Source organism: Triplophysa rosa, linkage group LG7 (assembly GCF_024868665.1).
Source record: "Triplophysa rosa linkage group LG7, Trosa_1v2, whole genome shotgun sequence".
Lineage (NCBI taxonomy): Eukaryota > Metazoa > Chordata > Actinopteri > Cypriniformes > Nemacheilidae > Triplophysa > Triplophysa rosa.
Genome location: NC_079896.1, coordinates 11,741,344 through 11,758,660, shown reverse-complemented (window position 1 = coordinate 11,758,660; position 17,317 = coordinate 11,741,344). Strand labels below are relative to the sequence as shown.

Below are 17,317 nucleotides of genomic sequence, written 5' to 3'. Positions count from 1 at the left end.
TTTTTCTAGTGTGCACTCTTTTAAGATACTGTAGCAGCCTTGGCCCTGTCTCATAACTAGTTACTAGCACAAACACAGATTGATCATGTCTCGTGTTCTAGCTTAGAGCTATGATTGATCTCATCTAGCTATGGCAGTGAGCACTTTCAATTGACATTTTACATCATGTGTCATTGACAGAGAGCCTAGATACAGTATGAGGCTGTGTTGACCCCTGAGCATTTTAAATCGACTATTACATTTTATTTATTGTCTTAGCATCAGCACCGAGGAGGAGCTCAAACCAAACAATAAACAGTATGATTCCAACATTTGGGTTATGGGTTGAGTGCTTTAACCTTTACCACATTTAATAGGAAACTATTTTAATTACACACAAATGTATCCTCTGGAATGAGACCTGACTGATGTGGGCTCTAGATTCTATTTGAAATTCTTCTAAAAGGCCGAATAAAAGAAAACAATATTTGTCATGTTTAAAACTACTCTACTTGTATTTTATTATTTCATTTGATTATAATAATAATAATGTGTCTTGCTTGTGCATTTAAATATGTGTACTGGAAGCTTCAATTGCCAATGAAAATTGCTTGCATGTGCAAGCACACTTTTTGAGGAGACAAGATTTTAATTCAAGAATTAAATTCTTTTGTAATTTGCAATTTCTCAGAGTAACTTTTCTGTTCCCTCACACCAGGAACTGGATGTTGTATATGACAATAAGATTTGCATTACTTACAATTAAAAATACTTTTTGTCAAATTGTTAGGCTGATAACATGCAACTTGTATTGATGTAACTAAGTCACTTTGAAAGACACTTTGAAATAAGAATCTGCCAAATGTTTAAATGTAAAATACCGTCGATGAAATAAGACATTATCTCTAAAATATCAATATTACAACATCATCCAATGAGTTTATCATCATCACACACAGTCATCCTAAGCAACTTCTAGTGTCTTAAGTGTCTATACGTTGTTCACACTGTAAGATCCGGAACAAAAGCACATGGAGTTTAATAGATTTTGACCTTCCCAATGGAAGACACCCAGAAGTTGAAAACAGGAGACACATGCACTTAAAGAAAATGAATAGGCTACATTCTTCCTTAAAGGTATAGTCGTGTGGTTGAAAACAAGAATTCTTCAAAACTATATTTTGTGTTCTGCAGATGAAAGTCATAGGTTTGGAATGACACAAGGGTGAGTAAATGATAGCATCATTTTGAGTTAAACTGTCCCTTTAACTTCTACCTTTAGGATGACTGAAGGTATTGATCTGTATTCTTTTTTTGCGTAAACTTTGTGTTATAAATGTAAAGGTTAAAACCAAGCGTTTTATAGAATCCACTGCATTGGGTTGTCCCATTTTTCCCTCTAGTGGAATTTTTTTGTATTACATTTTTTTAGAGTGGGCAGACAAACAGAAAAAAGGAGAAATTATCATTATGTTTTTTCATTAATTATCAAGTAAATTAACCCTTCAAATTTCTATTATCCACAAGTCCGTTCTTTGAATTGAGAAACGGCAAATGAATGCAGCAGTGTTTACCGCTATCTGTACTCTATAAAAAAGGAAAAAGGTATTTTTTAAAATAATAATAATTTTAATTATTAATTAATAATAGTAATAATTTTTACTTTGCTTTTTATTGGTGGAATTGAGAACGTACAATGATTTGACTGTGCCACACAGTTGCAGATGTTTTGCATTATGAAAGGTGTATAATGCATTATATGTAACTAAGTTACATAAATACCATTTAAAGTGTAGTTACACAAAATATTTAATTTATTAACAACAATAAACTATTTTAATGAAGCACACAAAAGGTTAAGCAAACAAAAACTGAAACCATATTAGCCTTACAAATACATTTATGAAATACATGCAATCATGCTTAATGTACAGATGACAATTGGTCCTTCTGCCCAAAAACAATTGTTCCAGTTCACTTTGTGTAAATTAAACACCACCATAACTCTGAAATTATGTTTTCTGAGGTCCATTTATCATGTTGATTTATTGTGTTTGTTAAAATTTTGTGCTACAAAACGTTTTCCAATGTCTCTCTTAATATCTAACCAAATCACATTTAGTGGTGTTTTTGATAAAGACATGCAGTAAATGTAAGCACACTGTTTTGAATTACTTTTACAGTTTGACTGTACATTTTTGCATTGCTTGCTAAGTCAGCCATACAGTAAGCCATAATCAGCGGTTATATACCAAGTCATAAACATTGACAAAATAAATATAAAGGTAAAACATAAATATCATGGTAGATAAAATAGCACAATTCTGAAGCTAAACAAGAAACATTTATTTTGCAGACCTTTATTTTGGCAGCATGACGTCATGCTCTAGACCAGGAACTACTTTCCTCCAGCGCTTGACACTGGTGGTCGCCTGCTTGTGATGCCCTTGTTAGCCATGAAGCTAACCTAAGTTCCCCATTTGGAAACATGAATAGAATTTTATATTGAAAAGAGATTGTATAGACACTTATATTTGCTGTTAAGTTGCTCATAGCAGTATGTTACGAGCCGGAAGTGTAGTGCCCTGGTAAGTAGAACAGCTGAATTGTCAGCTACCTCTCAATACTGAATTTAACGGACATACAGAAGACTAGAAAATATGGATATGTAGAATTTTAATTGACTAATCACGTCTCTACATACAGTATACTGTATTTCTAAACGATATTTCTATTATTTGTAAGCGTTGATTCAGCGTGTCAGTTAGTCACACTGACAGGTTACACTTGCTGGACACCACCCAATCTTTCAAAACTAAAATCACTTTTGGTTTTGGTTGAGTTGACTGTATTTTTTGTTGCTTTGTTTACATTCTTACTTGAGAAATTAATAACAAATCTGCTAAGATAAATTTTCAGGCCACTAGCAGTCTATTAAAATGGTTGTCAAAATTGAATCTTTATAGCATGTGATCCGCAAACAGAAAGCAGGAGACCCCCTCTGAACTATGCATGGCCTTTAGTTTTGTCTATAAACATATCTTATACAATTACTTAATGTGGATGATCACAGTACTGATTGTATTTTCTCCCCAGCATGGCCTGCAGGAATCTGCTTCCTTCCAGAATTGGGGTAAAGTTTCGAATACCGCTGCAGAAACTGCACCCATTGTCCCGTGCCATCCACCATCGCTACACTGCTAACAACAATCCACAGAGACCACCTCACTGCTCAGCAGCTCGACATTACACATCTCTCTCTAGGCTCCCCATGCGCCCTCCCAAATCCCTGTCAGGAGGCCACGGCTATCAACAGCATCGGACCTTCTGGGTGGCCAGTCTTGCTTCCAGACTGCTGAAATTGAGGTACATCTTGCTGGGTTCAGCAGTTGGAGGAGGATATACAGCAAAAAAGGTATGTTTAACTATTGGGTTGTGTTGCATTAATAACTTTTTCTCATGCACATTCTGAGTTAACAATACGTAGTCCTTGTCTTAAATAAACTTGGTTGTTATCAGATTATGACGGGTTCTGACATTATTTACTGATTGTACGCTACCTGGTTGTTAACACCTGCAAATCCGCAAATCAGAATGCAGTTGTGGTTGTCATTGTCATCTTTGACTTTGTCATGTCTTATACCATAAAAAGCTAAAGAAAAAAGCATATGGTAAATTTGCCGGGCTTTGTTGTTGATATTTTTTGTATTTGATTGTCTGATTACCTCTTAAAGTCACAAATACCTAAAATCAAGAATACACTCGAGACTGATACTATGGACATGATTTGTATTATTGGCAAGTAAAAGCCTTTCTGTTTTGTTCCTTGTAGACATACGATGAATGGAAGGATATGTTTCCCGATATGAGCCAATACACATGGATTGTGCCAGACTTTGTTTGGGAGTTGAGTGAAAATATCGACTTAGGTAGGTGAACTCAGAAATCCACAGTCCAAATTTCGATTTAACTCATTCAACAATATTAGCACCGTCATCACTGTGCGCATCTGCAATAGTCACATTTTAGAATGTGCAACGTAGTAAGAAAACACATATCAGTCTATATGTGACCCACACTCAAAAAAATGAACTGTCGCTGTTGTTAGTTTTACTAAACCCATCCTTGTTCACAGTACATAAAGAATGCAAGTAACTACACTAAGTAAGGGACAATGTACAGGCAGCCGGTTGTTATCGCAGAAATAAGCCCCGACAGTGTGATCAGGACCCGACGCGAAGCGTCGTATTAAACTGCAGTATTAAACTGCACCTGTCAAAATGATTTGCAGCATCCGGGTTGCTGGGTGTTATTCGTTTCGAGCGGTTGTTATCTGAGAATAACAACCCTCGGAATGTCGCAACTGGCCAATCAGAATCAAGTTTTCCAGAGCGCCGTGTAATAACATAAGTTAAATATGTTATTTATACAAAAAATTTAGTACTATTGGCTTTACTTACTAAGTGTTTGACTGGTCAACTTAACATTGTTGAGTAAAACACCAAACCGTATAATTATGGGCCTATTGTTGAGTTTACTTAATGTAAACAAGTTTATTCAACACGACTGGTTGAGGGGGATTTCAGTTCCCAGCATGCTTTGCGTGAGACTGCATTTAGGAAGTAAATTTCGAAATTTAGTGTTATTTGAAGTGTTTTTAGGAAAGATAATGACTTGTTTGTGCTTAATGTTCATTTATCTTTGAGGTTTAAAAGAGTTTGTTGTATTTTTGAGTTTTAGGGTTACCATTGTTTAGAAGAGTGGTACATGTGCTTAGACTGTGAGAGGTTACATCTGATTTGCTCATTGTGTTTTGACTTACATGCAGTAAGTCTGTATATAATTTATGTATGTCAACAAAAAGTACCATTGAGAAGGATAAATGTTGAGTTTAATTAACTTACAATTACTGGTACAATCTGAATGGTTTGGATTTACTCAAAAAAGTTTAGTCAACTTTACTTAAAGATCAAGTAACACAGGCAGTTTCTGCCAATCTCATATTAATCTTGAGTGCCTATACAGAAGTATTGCATACATTGTATCTTCTAAGAGTATTTAGTTTGATCAAACTTATAAAAGATAGATACAGCTGTATGATTATTTCCGGGTAAACACGAGCTGTGGGACTAGTGGGGAGAGTGGGATGAAACTAGCACGAGCAAGCAACACATCATCCCTTCGTGTTTTGTACATTATGCACGTACACGCCGATTGCCAACAAAACACAGATGTATGACTTAGTTTGACTTACCGCGTGCAGTTCATGTCCGGCATCTTTTAGCGCTGAGACAGCGCCATCTATCAGTTTCAAACGATCTCCAAATCCAGGTTTATATCCACCGCTTATATAACATCCTTCACTGAAATCCCGTGAACAAGCAGACACGCCTAAACTTCACTATCGCAAGCGTAACGAGCTGCAGCGCAGCCCATCTTGACACAGCGCAGATAACCTTGATGGTAAGCGAGTCTCGCTCGTCGGTTGGCTCGTGGGTGGGCTCTTTCGCCTTGCTGTGCTTTTGGCCAATAAAAGGAATAGGATCCCTTTGACGACACAGGGATCCAGAATTATAAAAATAGTGTATCACGTACAGAAATACTACATCATACGTCCAACTCGTTTTTTTAACAAGTTGAGCATGTTACGCATGAGAAGCCAGCACGTTTAACAGTGTAAAGAAGTCAGAATGCATGACATGGCATGATAGCTCCACTTTAAATTTCTTTTGTTCATACAACTAAATTGTTAGTTGTAGAAACTACCCAACATATTTGCGTGGAACCACTTGACACTACTTTTTGATGTAAATCCAACAAATACATTTTTTGAGTGCCACAAAATTAAGATTTAAACATCATCGGAAAGCTGAATAAATAAGCTTACCATTGATGTATGTTAGGATAGGACAATATTTGGCCGAGATGCAACTATCTGAAAATCTGGAATCCGAGGGTGCAATTTTTTTTATATTATTGCCTTTAAAGTTGTCTTATGAGAGGCGCTATAGCAGGCCGTTGCTAAGAAAAAACAGGGTTTTTAATGCTCTCTATAGGCTTACTGCTGTAATGACGTTGTGAAGAGTAGATGAATCCGAGAGCTGACATTATAAGCTTTACATAGATACCAAACTTGAGTGGGTGATTCCCAAAGAGCAGGCAGTAGCGAGTGAAGTTTGTAGGCATGTTTCCGGCCATTTTTGTTCACGATTTTGCTGCATCACTCGCACAAATAAAGTTCATATATTTACGGTAGGAAATTTACAAAATTCAATTCAATTAAATTTTATTTATATAGCGCTGTTCACAATGTGCATTGTTCCAAAGCAGCTTTACAGGAGCAAATAAGAAAAACAGAAAAACACAGAAAGGTACAACACAGCACAGTGCATGGTGTTTATAGACCAAGCAAGATTATTCTAATAAATAATATCTAATAAATAAATGAATAAATAAATGCAGTCTCCCGGTGAGCAAGCCAACACTGCACTGCTGTGGCGAGGAACCCAAACTCCAATGATGATATCTTCACAGAACATGATCTTTACTTAATATCCTAATGATTTTTGGCATAAAAGAAAAATCTATCATTTTGACCCGTACAATGTATTTTTGGCTATTGCTACAGATATACCCGTGCTACTTATGACTGGTTTTGTGGTCCAGGGTCACATATAGTATATTGTTTTCGAAAAGGAAAACTAGCATTATATTTAACGGCGCTGAATTTACTGAGATGGGTTCTTGGATAGGTTATTATTATTATTTATGTTTTGTGTAAAAGTTTGCTGCTGTCATCCTATAGCTGTATGAGAAATGCAAGGCCCAAGTTAAAACTTTAAAAACAGGGCTTTTTTCCCACTATGATGAATTTCTCTACAAAATCGCCCTATGGTTGTAGAATTTATTCTCAAATATACAGCTCATCTGAGGAAGTCACCTGTATCTGTGCAGATATGCAGCCCTGAACAGTATCTATATATTATATAGAAATTGTTTGGTGTTGTTGGTGTTTTATGTAAAAGCCTATTTCTTTTGGCTTTCTGGTAGCATCATTTTCATGTCAATGTTATTTTCTGTTCCTGAATATAGACAAGCTTGCCAGTGCTTTGCCTGAAATGGAAGAGATTGCCAAACTTCTGCCTGACATGGAAAAGATTGGCGAGAACTTCACCTTCTTGAAAAGCCTTCTTTCCAGTGGTGAGCACATATATTAATGGACACCCGAATATCATAATTCAATCATGCCATCTGAAAAATCAAGGAGCAAGAAAATTCCTTTACATTGTACATGGGGGATTAATGTAAGCATTATGTAAAAATGTTACTACATTTAATGAAAGAAAATTGGCCTATGTTTTTCAGTGAAGTTTTAAATAATACATTTAAAAAATTTATTCAGTTAAATGTTTTATGTGTTGGACCTTCTGAATGTTTTTTTCCAGTTCTACATTAACTTTTGAGAATTGTTTACAATTTTGATTATGTTTCATGTTTCAAATGTGGACATTTGGTTATTATCTGCCTGATCATATTATCATACTGCAGTGTTATTTTTCTTTAAAGAAAACATCAATTTAAATATTTAGTTACATTTAAACTAAATAATTTAGAATTCAGTTGTTTTTGATTCAGAATTAATATTCAGCATAGTCATACGATTTTTGAAATTCTGTTTTAAAATGTATGTTAATATTGCTTGATAATCATATCAAACTCACAGGTGTCTGCATAATCACCATCTTCCTCATGCATCTGATGCCTTTAATAATAATTTTAAAAACTGGTTTATTTCCATTACTATATTTTCCAGTATTCAGCGCTGACTCATCTGTTAGGGCCAAATCCAACTTAAAACGAAATGACCTCTCCACCTTTTTTCTACTGTCTTGATTTATTTTATTTTCATATCATTTGTTCCTCTTGTCCCCCCTCCTCCCCTACCCCCACATTCTTCACAGGTTTGGGTAGTGAAGTCAATGGAGCTTCTGGTCTGCGTCTGTTATTAGGTGTGTAAATATCTACCCATTGCGCTGCTGTACTGATGCCACCCTCTGACATAAATGGGTGTGCGACTGTGAGGATGGACAGATCAAAACCTGTCTGTTCAGCTACCTGACAGATTTGCAAGCCATTGTTGGCTTATTAAGTTCATATTTCTTTAAAAAAAAACGAAAGGAAAACAAGCTGATAACCGATTAATTGCACGAACAAAGCAACTGCATCTATTAATGTTGATTTTTACTGAAACAATAACTGATATTCTACAAAAATATGCAAATTAATTGGCAAAACCGATGCTCTGGTTGACCTCTACAAGAAACTGTTGAACATATATTTGCATAATAATTAAATATCCATTTGTTATCATTTTTATTTTTCATATTCTCACTAGCCACAAAAACAACACAAATGTTCTTTTGACTTCATTCTAAACACTCAAAAATTTGTTGGTATTCAGATGCAAATAAGATCATAATAAATCTCAGATGCATTTGCAGTTACAGATGCAGTTATTGACACTAACAGTACCTTTGTTATTGCTCAGATTGTAATTGTATTGCCACTTGGTCCCTTGACTTCACCTTTCTTGTCTCCAAGGGTTTTGTGGGCCATATTCACCATGTTTATCTCTCAACATACCATCAAACGTTCTTATTTCTTCTGTGTGACTGAACTTCTTACAACTCAATAGCTTTGAAAAGTATTAAACAGCTAAGCTTTACAGGTGTTTATTTTCTAGACATCTTAAACTATCATGAATGATCGCGTAGAACAGTATATAGAGGTATTAACTGTATGTACACTACCAGTTCAAAGTTTTAGGGTCACCTATTCACTTGCAGTGTAAAGATTGCTCATAATTCAATATAATATATGACACTGGGTTCATGATACAATAGTATAATAATATATCGAACAAAATGTAAAAAATTAAACATATTCAAACAACAGATTTATTTTCAAAACATTGACAATTTTCAGTTACATTTTTGTTACACTCAGTACATTCAGTTACACTTTTTATAGAATTGACAACATTAAAAGTTGAAATGAACCTTGAATTTAAAGGGGTCATATGGCACGAGTACGTGTTTTTCTGTGTCTGTGGTGTGTTATAAGTTGCCCATGCATGTATTAGACACGTAAAATTGCAAAAATGAAAGTGTCGGAACAAAAGATGCATTCTATCTAAAAGCGAATGCTCACCCAGACCTGCCTGAAACGTCACACCTACAAATCTACGTCAGTTCGTGGTATGATTTGACTAAGACCGCCCAAATATATACGCAAGTAATGTTGGCGTACCGGTCAGCACAATTGCTTTGGAACCTGATGTTCCAAATATGGTAAGAGGCGTTACATTTCCGTCACACGCTTGCAGTATTCGACCAATCACTACGCACTGGTGAACTGGCCAGAGCGATGAGCTTTGTTAAAAATCTGCACGTTTCAGGGAGGCAGGGCAAAGAGGAGATACAAACATGCACGGTATGTGGAAAATACAGCGTTTTTGAACCTTAAACACATTGCATTACATCAAAAACAACTGATATTAGTTTTAGCCGTGTCGTATGACCCCTTTAAGGTTAAAACGAACCCTGAACCTAAAAAAAAATGTAATGGGTCTATCAATGAATAATACAATTTTATTTAAGAGGAATAATAAAAATTAGAATTTTCAATGCAGTCACGCTTTGTCTAGAATTTGCAAAAGTGTACTCTAGGCCTTTTATCAACCCACTTTTTAAGGTATCACAGTAAGATACGTTTTGATATCATCTTCATTATTTCTTCACTGTTTCTTCATTATTCAGTCCAGCATTTTTGGACAATTATCTTTTTGTTTTTTAATAAAATAAACTAATTTATTGGCACAAGTAGTGTGTTTGTATACAAGGCAAGTGACCCTAAACTTTTGACTGGTAGTGTAATATACAGTATTTGTGTTCATGTTTTTAATAGCAGACACAATTACAATTTTTTTTCAACTTATACAAAAAATACTGTACACCCCATGCCAAAAACACATGTGACTTTTACAAGTACTGTACCTGTGTACATACGTGACATAATGCATAAAGTGTATACAGGCCGTTTATTATTAAGCAACTTTTACTTTTCAAACCTTTGGGTTTCTTTGGGATATGGTGACTGTTTTTGCTTTAAACTCCAACTGTATACAGCATTGGCATGGTAGATCTTATCATCCCCTTCATGTGTTCTATTTACATGCCAATCGTGTATGCCTAATTTTCTTTAAACTGATGTGTTTTTCCACAGAAACCACAGGTGATTCAGCCCTGAGAGCACCAGATATTCCACCAGCATCTGCAGCTAGGTCTGACAGCAGCGATAAACAGTTCAAAAAGGTAATTTTTATTTGAAGGTTTGAGCATGACTTTAATACATGACATTCTGATCATTTTGAGTTTGCACATATTATTATAATAGAAAAGGATTTAATTATTTTACTTTGTCAGCATTTTTCGCCTAGCTGTTTTGCTTGTGCTTTTTCAACACGAGCTGTTTGTTTTAGTACAGCACACCATCTTGCGCTTACTATCATGCTTTTGGTAGCGCTGCTAAATACTGATGCTTGCGAAGTAGCTAGTCACAACTTACTGATGTTAAAGTTACCATATGCTTTATAAAACTGTTCCCACCCAAACATATCAAAACATATTACATTGCCAAAAGTATGTGGACACCCAAAACCATACTTGTATGTTCTTATTAAACATTTAAATCCTAACAATGAGGTTTAATTTGTACTTTGTCTCACTTTGCTGCTATAACAGCGTACTGGATTGGCTTTGTACTATATTTTGTAACATGTTGGATTTAGGTCTCATTTACACAAATGGTCAGGGAGAACATCTTCACACTGGTTAGTTTCAGTGTTCATTTGGCGTTTTAAGTTACTTCTGCTGTCAGCCTAACTTAAAAAAAACAAATTGTCTACATACTTATGGTCATGCTATATACTTGTGATAGTAAAATGTACACAATAGAATCATTGGTTTGTTTGTGAGCGATGCTGTAGTCTGCAATTTTGCTGTGTTTTATTGTACCTTGTATTTTGTGAATTTTTATGAATTTTTTTATTTTTATGAAAGTTTTATTTAAAACTCAATGAAATGTCTCTCTCAGTGCTAAGTAAAGCATTTGGCTTATTTTTCATATGTGGATATATTTAAACTCTCGTTACAGAATTTTAGTGATTCATTTCTGTTGTTTTTCAGCTTATTGTTTGTGTAAAAGCTTTTCCCCTCCATCTCCATAACTCCTCCATGCTGTTTGTCTTCAGGATCATTTCATGCTCTCAGAAAACGCTTGCTTCTCCGAGAGCAAAAAATGCATAGTCTTTTATGTTTAATGTCAGTGTTTTATTTTATTTTATTTTATTTTACTTGATTCATCACTCGTGCAGTCCATGTCTGGTATAGAAACAGTTTATCTGCAGTTAGAACTGAAGATTTTCATATTAGCATATAAACAGAGATGTAGTCCTGAACTGTTTTAAACAGACGGGGTTGTGGCAGCTATATTGGCAGTCTGAGCATACGACTTTCTTTCATATAAATGTGAAGTCAAATTATAAAATATGTGTACAGATGCGATAAATATATGGTGCAGGAGTTTAAAAGAAATGAACCTTTTCTCTGTCTAGCTTTAGCAAGCTTTGCACTGCTATGCAGCTAAACTACTCATTGTATATCAAATGCTTGCTTTCCCCCATAGCTGAAGTTGTATATGATCCAATTTATTAAAAATGTCTGAAACATTGCCTTATTGCAAGTATAGCAACACAATATTGACAATATTTTCTATGAGCTTTACCAATATAAAAATAAAAGACATATAAGTGTAAATATGTACTCTATTTGTAATGTCCGCCAATAAAATGGCCCTCGTCTCCTATTGGCCATGTCAAGCGCAATACATTAAAGTGAGGAGGACCACTTTCCAGTAGCTCCGCCTACATCCTCCTATTGATTGGCAAGCAGGTTGATTGACTGCCCCTCTTTGTCACTGTACCGTCCCTCAGGAGGGATTGCTCAGCGAGCTCATTCTCATTCAGCAGCAGATCCAGCACCATGAGGAGGAGATGCGGCGGGCGGCGGAAGCCAATAACGCTCCGCCTCCGCCGCGTGAACCCCTTCCCAGCCCGGTCCCGAACCCCAGCCCCTCTCAACCCAAACACAAGGTGAAGGTCCACGCCCCCACCACTCCACGAATGCTGTGACTCTCATGCCAGTCATCCACTGCCTCACTTCTAGTTTTTTACTTCGAATTAAACATTTTCAACAGAGTTTAACTAAATCTAGCTGAAGTTCTTTTAACTAGAAGAATGATGGTGGTATCTATGACTGGTGTGAGAGTACTACAGCTGTAAAATACTGTAGTTACAAACCAAATAAGTAGCCCCTCCCATCCAATATCCTTGTAATTTCAAGTTTCATTCCAGACACCTTTTGGAATGAATTTGTACTGATAATAATTCAGTCTTTGAATTTGTACGGCTATATCATTTTCTATAAAAAATGCCAATTTTACTGTATTTTCTGTATGTGCATAGACAGTATATCACATATAGATACTATAAACATTATCTATAAGCTTATAAAACTATAATTTGAATGACATTTTTTGTATAAACCAAAACCCCACCTAATGTTTCTCTTATGCAAACCCCATAAATCTACACAATCCCTGGAGTAAAAAAACAACTCATTGCATGGAGTGATGTACCAGTTTGCTCTGGCTGTCGACCTGCAGAACTAACGTGCCTAATACCAAAACCAATCATGTCTGTAAATTGACAGGATTACATCATTTATCAGTTATTTACCTTGTTATCCATATATATGTGTGTTAGTTTGTATTTTTGTGTCCTCTCCTGTAATCATTCACCGTATTCATGTAATTGTCTGGTGTGTCTCTAGTGTGTATGTATTGTAAGTGTAGACTAACAAATGATTCTGTCTTGCTGCATTCATTTGTAATCTATGGATCCTCCACCAATCATCTTAAATATCAAAATAATCAAAATAAAGTGTGTTTGTAGTTTGATGATTTATATTAAGAATAAATGGTTGATTTAAAGGTTTGCAAATCCAGGAATTGAAGTTTTCTTGCTCTGACTTGCCTTTCCTCTGCTGGGATGTCATGCATGAGATTTTGGTTTGTTTGTGAAATGGCTCTTACAGGGGGATATTGGGAAGGTGATCACGGTCTTAGTCTGCTACGTTGTTTCTTGTTTTCACAGTCATCTGATAAAGAAAAAGTTGACCAGCTTCAAGAAGAGCTTGTCCGAACTCAGGTATTAACCCTCATGTGTTAATCTATTTCTGTTTTTATAGTAGTTCCTGTTTAAACTGTTCATTATTACTGTTAATTATTATATTACAGTTGAAGTATCAGCGGATGCTGGAGCGTTTGGAGAAGGAGAATAAAGAACTGAGAAAGGTCGTATTGCAAAAAGATGACAAGGGTATTCACCAACGAAAAGTCAAGGTTTGATTTCAACATTGTTTATTTTGGATAGAAGTATAACATACAAGAACCAAACTTACTAGGCTGTTTTTATTTTTTTATGTTGTAATAAGATTATAGAAAGAACTGATCGATTAATCTGTGTTTCTTGCTCATTCTCCTATTTAGAAGTCTTTGATTGATATGTATTCTGAGGTCCTGGACATCCTTTCAGATTATGACTCCAACTACAACACCCAAGATCACCTGCCACGGGTCAGTCATCTTTTACTCCGTGCTAGCTACTTGTGATTTGCATACACGCTATCTACATGAAAAGCATATCAGTCCTACCTTCGTAACAGTTTTGTTGTATCTTCGTTTGAATAGGTGGTGGTAGTTGGAGACCAGAGTGCTGGAAAGACCAGCGTGTTGGAGATGATAGCTCAGGCCAGGATCTTCCCCAGAGGGTCTGGAGAGATGATGACCAGGTCTCCCGTCAAGGTGAACTGTGAGCAAACAATTGAAGCCACGCCCAAAAACCGCCACAGGCCAATCGTGGTTTAGCAACCGTAACTAGGCGCGGGAGGTCTGTCAAGCTTTCGAGCGAGGGAAACATGCCGAAGCGTTGTGCGTATGGATTGTGTAAATCTGATAGCCAGTATCCTAAAAGTTTGGATGGGGTGGTGGAATTTTTTCTCCAAGGGGAGAAATGTCGGACGTGGATCAAGCAGTGTGGAAGGCCTCATTCACACTAAATGTGGGACATTCTAAAACGCGTAACGTGAAAAACGCTTAACGTACCTAAACAATTCAATTCAATTCAATTTTATTTATATAGCGCTTTTCACAATGTGCATTGTTCCAAAGCAGCTTTACAGGAGCAAATAAGAAAAACACAGAAAGGTAAAACACAGCACAGTGCATGGTGTTTATAGACCAAGCAAGATCATTATAATAAATAATATCTAATAAATAAATGAATAAATAAATAAATAAATGCAGTCTCCCGGTGAGCAAGCCAACACTGCACTGCTCTGCTGTGGCGAGGAACCCAAACTCCAATGCTGAATAATGGAGAAAAAAAAACCTCGGGAGAAACCAGGCTCAGCCGGGAGGGCCAGATCTCCTCTGACGTGTCATAGCTGCACTCAGTGACCCCGACCAAAGCCACCGAGCAACGTCCACGAAGAACAGGGAGAGCCCACGAGCCGCGACCCAGGAAGCCCCACCCGCCGAAACCGTGCAGGTCCAACCCGGTCCCATTCCGCGATCAACAACAGACAACAGAGGAACAACCAGGGAAAAGTAGTAATGGCATAATTAACTTTATTCCTCTGTTGTCCGACATCGACCACAAAACAAGACCAACCAGACCAGACCCACACAGTCCCAACAAATGAAACGCCCCGAACCACAACCAACAAGCCCCCCCACTCCCTACAACACCCACCCAGCTACCTCCAATCAAAGTCACTGAGTGCAGCCATAACTTCAAACTGCTGTCGTGTGATGTAAGTTTAGCATTAAATACCAAGTATTGTAAATTTAGCATTTATGTGACAGGTAGTCCGTCTTTGCTCTCGGTTGGGGATGGAATTGTCTGAGCTGGGCCGGCCAGATGGTCGCCTTTTTCTTGGGTGGTGATGGAATTGCCTTGGATGGAGCTGGATGGTCAGTCAGTCCGCAGGCTCTCGCAGGAGGATGGCACGGGATTTTCAGATGTAGCTGGCGTAATCTCTAGTTGTGGATGGGCATATGACGTTCATCTGGGCCTGGCGGAATCTCTCCCTACCTCGGGATGGGCATCCCGAGGCGAGGGCAGAAACAGAAAGAGAATAATTAGCGTAGCTGCTGTTCATTAGCTATGTATTAGTGAATGCTTGGCTGAAAAGATGTGTCTTTAATCTAGATTTAAATTGGGAGAGTGTGTCTGACCCTCGAATAGTATCGGGGAGGCTATTCCAGAGTTTAGGTGCTACGTATGAGAAAGCTCTACCCCCTTTGGTGGATTTAGTTATTCTAGGTGTTATCAAAAGTCTGGAGTTTTGAGATCTTAGAGAGCGTGATGGGTTGTAGTGTGGTAGAAGCTCTGTTATGTAGGTAGGGGCTAAACCATTTAAGGCTTTATAAGTAATTAAAAGAACTTTAAAGTCAATACGATACTTAATGGGTAACCAGTGAAGGGTTGATAACATTGGGGTTATGTGATCGTATTTTCTGGACCTGGTTAGAACTCTGGCAGCTGCGTTCTGAACTAACTGTAGTTTGTTTATTGATGATGCAGGACAACCACTAAGCAGTGCATTACAGTAATCAAGTCTTGAGGTCACAAATGCATGAATGAGCTTCTCTGCATCAGCCACACATAAAATATTTCGCAATTTGGCAACATTTCTAAGGTGGAAGAAGGCTGTTTTTGTGACATTTGAGATGTGATTTTTAAATGACAGGTTGCTGTCTAATATAACGCCAAGGTCTTTAACTGTATTTGTTGGAGTAACAGTGCAGCCTTCAATTTGCAGGTCATAATCCGAAATATTCTGCTCACGTGTCTTTGGTCCGATAAGTAATATTTCTGTTTTATTAGAATTTAAAAGAAGGAAATTACAAGTCATCCAATGCTTTATATCGTCGATGCACTCTGCCAATTTGGATAGTTGGAAGGAATCATCTGGTCTTGATGAGATATATAGCTGAGTATCATCTGCATAACAGTGGAAGCTAATTCCATGTTTTCTAATAATGTTTCCAAGGGGCAGCATGTATATGGAGAATAGCAAGGGTCCTAAAACCGATCCCTGAGGTAATCCATAATTTACTTGCGTTAGATTTGATGATTCCCCATTTAAATGGACAAATTGATGTCGGTCTGATAAGTAAGATCTGAACCATTGTAGTGCCTGTCCCTGAATACCGGTATAATTGTGTAAGCGATCTAGAAGTATTTTATGGTCTACAGTATCGAACGCAGCACTAAGGTCGAGCAGGACTAGGAGTGAGATGTTACCTTTATCTGATGCTATGAGCAGGTCGTTTGTAATTTTAACGAGTGCAGTTTCAGTACTATGATGCGGTCTAAAACCTGACTGGAATTTTTCGTGTATGTCATTATTTTGTAAGAAAGAGCACAACTGAGTGGACACTACTTTTTCTAGTATTTTAGACAGGAAAGGGAGATTTGAAATCGGTCTATAGTTTCCTAGTTCATTGGGGTCTAAGTTTGGTTTCTTGATAAGAGGCTTAATGACGGCCAGTTTAAAGGCTCCTGGGACATGGCCTAGATTAATTGACGAGTTGATAATGTTATAAATGGGCTCAATTGCAACGGGTAATAAACAGCGATCAAGGAAAACCAAATTTCTGTCAAACCTTCCTTGTATTAAACACTTGCTGCTGTCAAAAGAACGAGCTCTTGTTCCGCGGATAAAGTGAATATCACGTTAAGTGTTTTCTCCCCCATAGAAGTCCATTATAAGGAAACAGCTTAACGTGGCGTAACGTACCTAAACAACGCACTGTATCATCTCATTTATATTTCTGTCCCTTTTTATCAGAGCTTTTAGAAACATTTGTGCTGTTTTGTTCTAGTTTGCTCCACAGGCTATTCAGCTCGATGTAACAACACTGAAGCCAGGAGTTAACAACTTTATTGCCTTTCAGCCTCATTTCTAAATATTGGTTTCAGACAGGGTATAAAGAGGCCCCTACTGCACTTTTTAACACAATGCACGGTGGCTTTTGAAGTATTAATTACAACTAAAATGACAGAAATTTGTCAAAGCCACGTTAAGCTGTTTTCTCTTATAATGGACTTCTATGGTGAGAACGCTTAACGTGATATTCACTTTATCCGCGG

At 37.0% G+C, this 17,317-nt stretch overlaps 1 protein-coding gene across 4 annotated transcripts in view; it reads left to right on the top strand.

Annotated features, from left to right (window-relative positions):
- The first annotated feature begins 2,369 nt into the window (after positions 1–2,369).
- opa1 (OPA1 mitochondrial dynamin like GTPase) overlaps positions 2,370–17,317 on the top strand; it is a 41,810-nt gene continuing 26,862 nt past the window's right edge. Inside the window, exons 1-11 of one of the 4 annotated variants that reach the window (XM_057337916.1) lie at positions 2,370–2,567; positions 3,076–3,394; positions 3,812–3,908; positions 7,072–7,179; positions 7,941–7,988; positions 10,264–10,352; positions 12,032–12,190; positions 13,253–13,306; positions 13,396–13,500; positions 13,648–13,734; positions 13,849–13,962. In XM_057337916.1, the coding sequence (XP_057193899.1) occupies positions 2,539–2,567; positions 3,076–3,394; positions 3,812–3,908; positions 7,072–7,179; positions 7,941–7,988; positions 10,264–10,352; positions 12,032–12,190; positions 13,253–13,306; positions 13,396–13,500; positions 13,648–13,734; positions 13,849–13,962 (1,209 nt within the window). In that variant the 5' untranslated portion in view covers positions 2,370–2,538. The remainder of the gene's footprint in view (positions 2,568–3,075; positions 3,395–3,811; positions 3,909–7,071; positions 7,180–7,940; positions 7,989–10,263; positions 10,353–12,031; positions 12,191–13,252; positions 13,307–13,395; positions 13,501–13,647; positions 13,735–13,848; positions 13,963–17,317) is intronic. The other 3 variants (XM_057337917.1, XM_057337918.1, XM_057337919.1) reach the window with 3 other exon arrangements.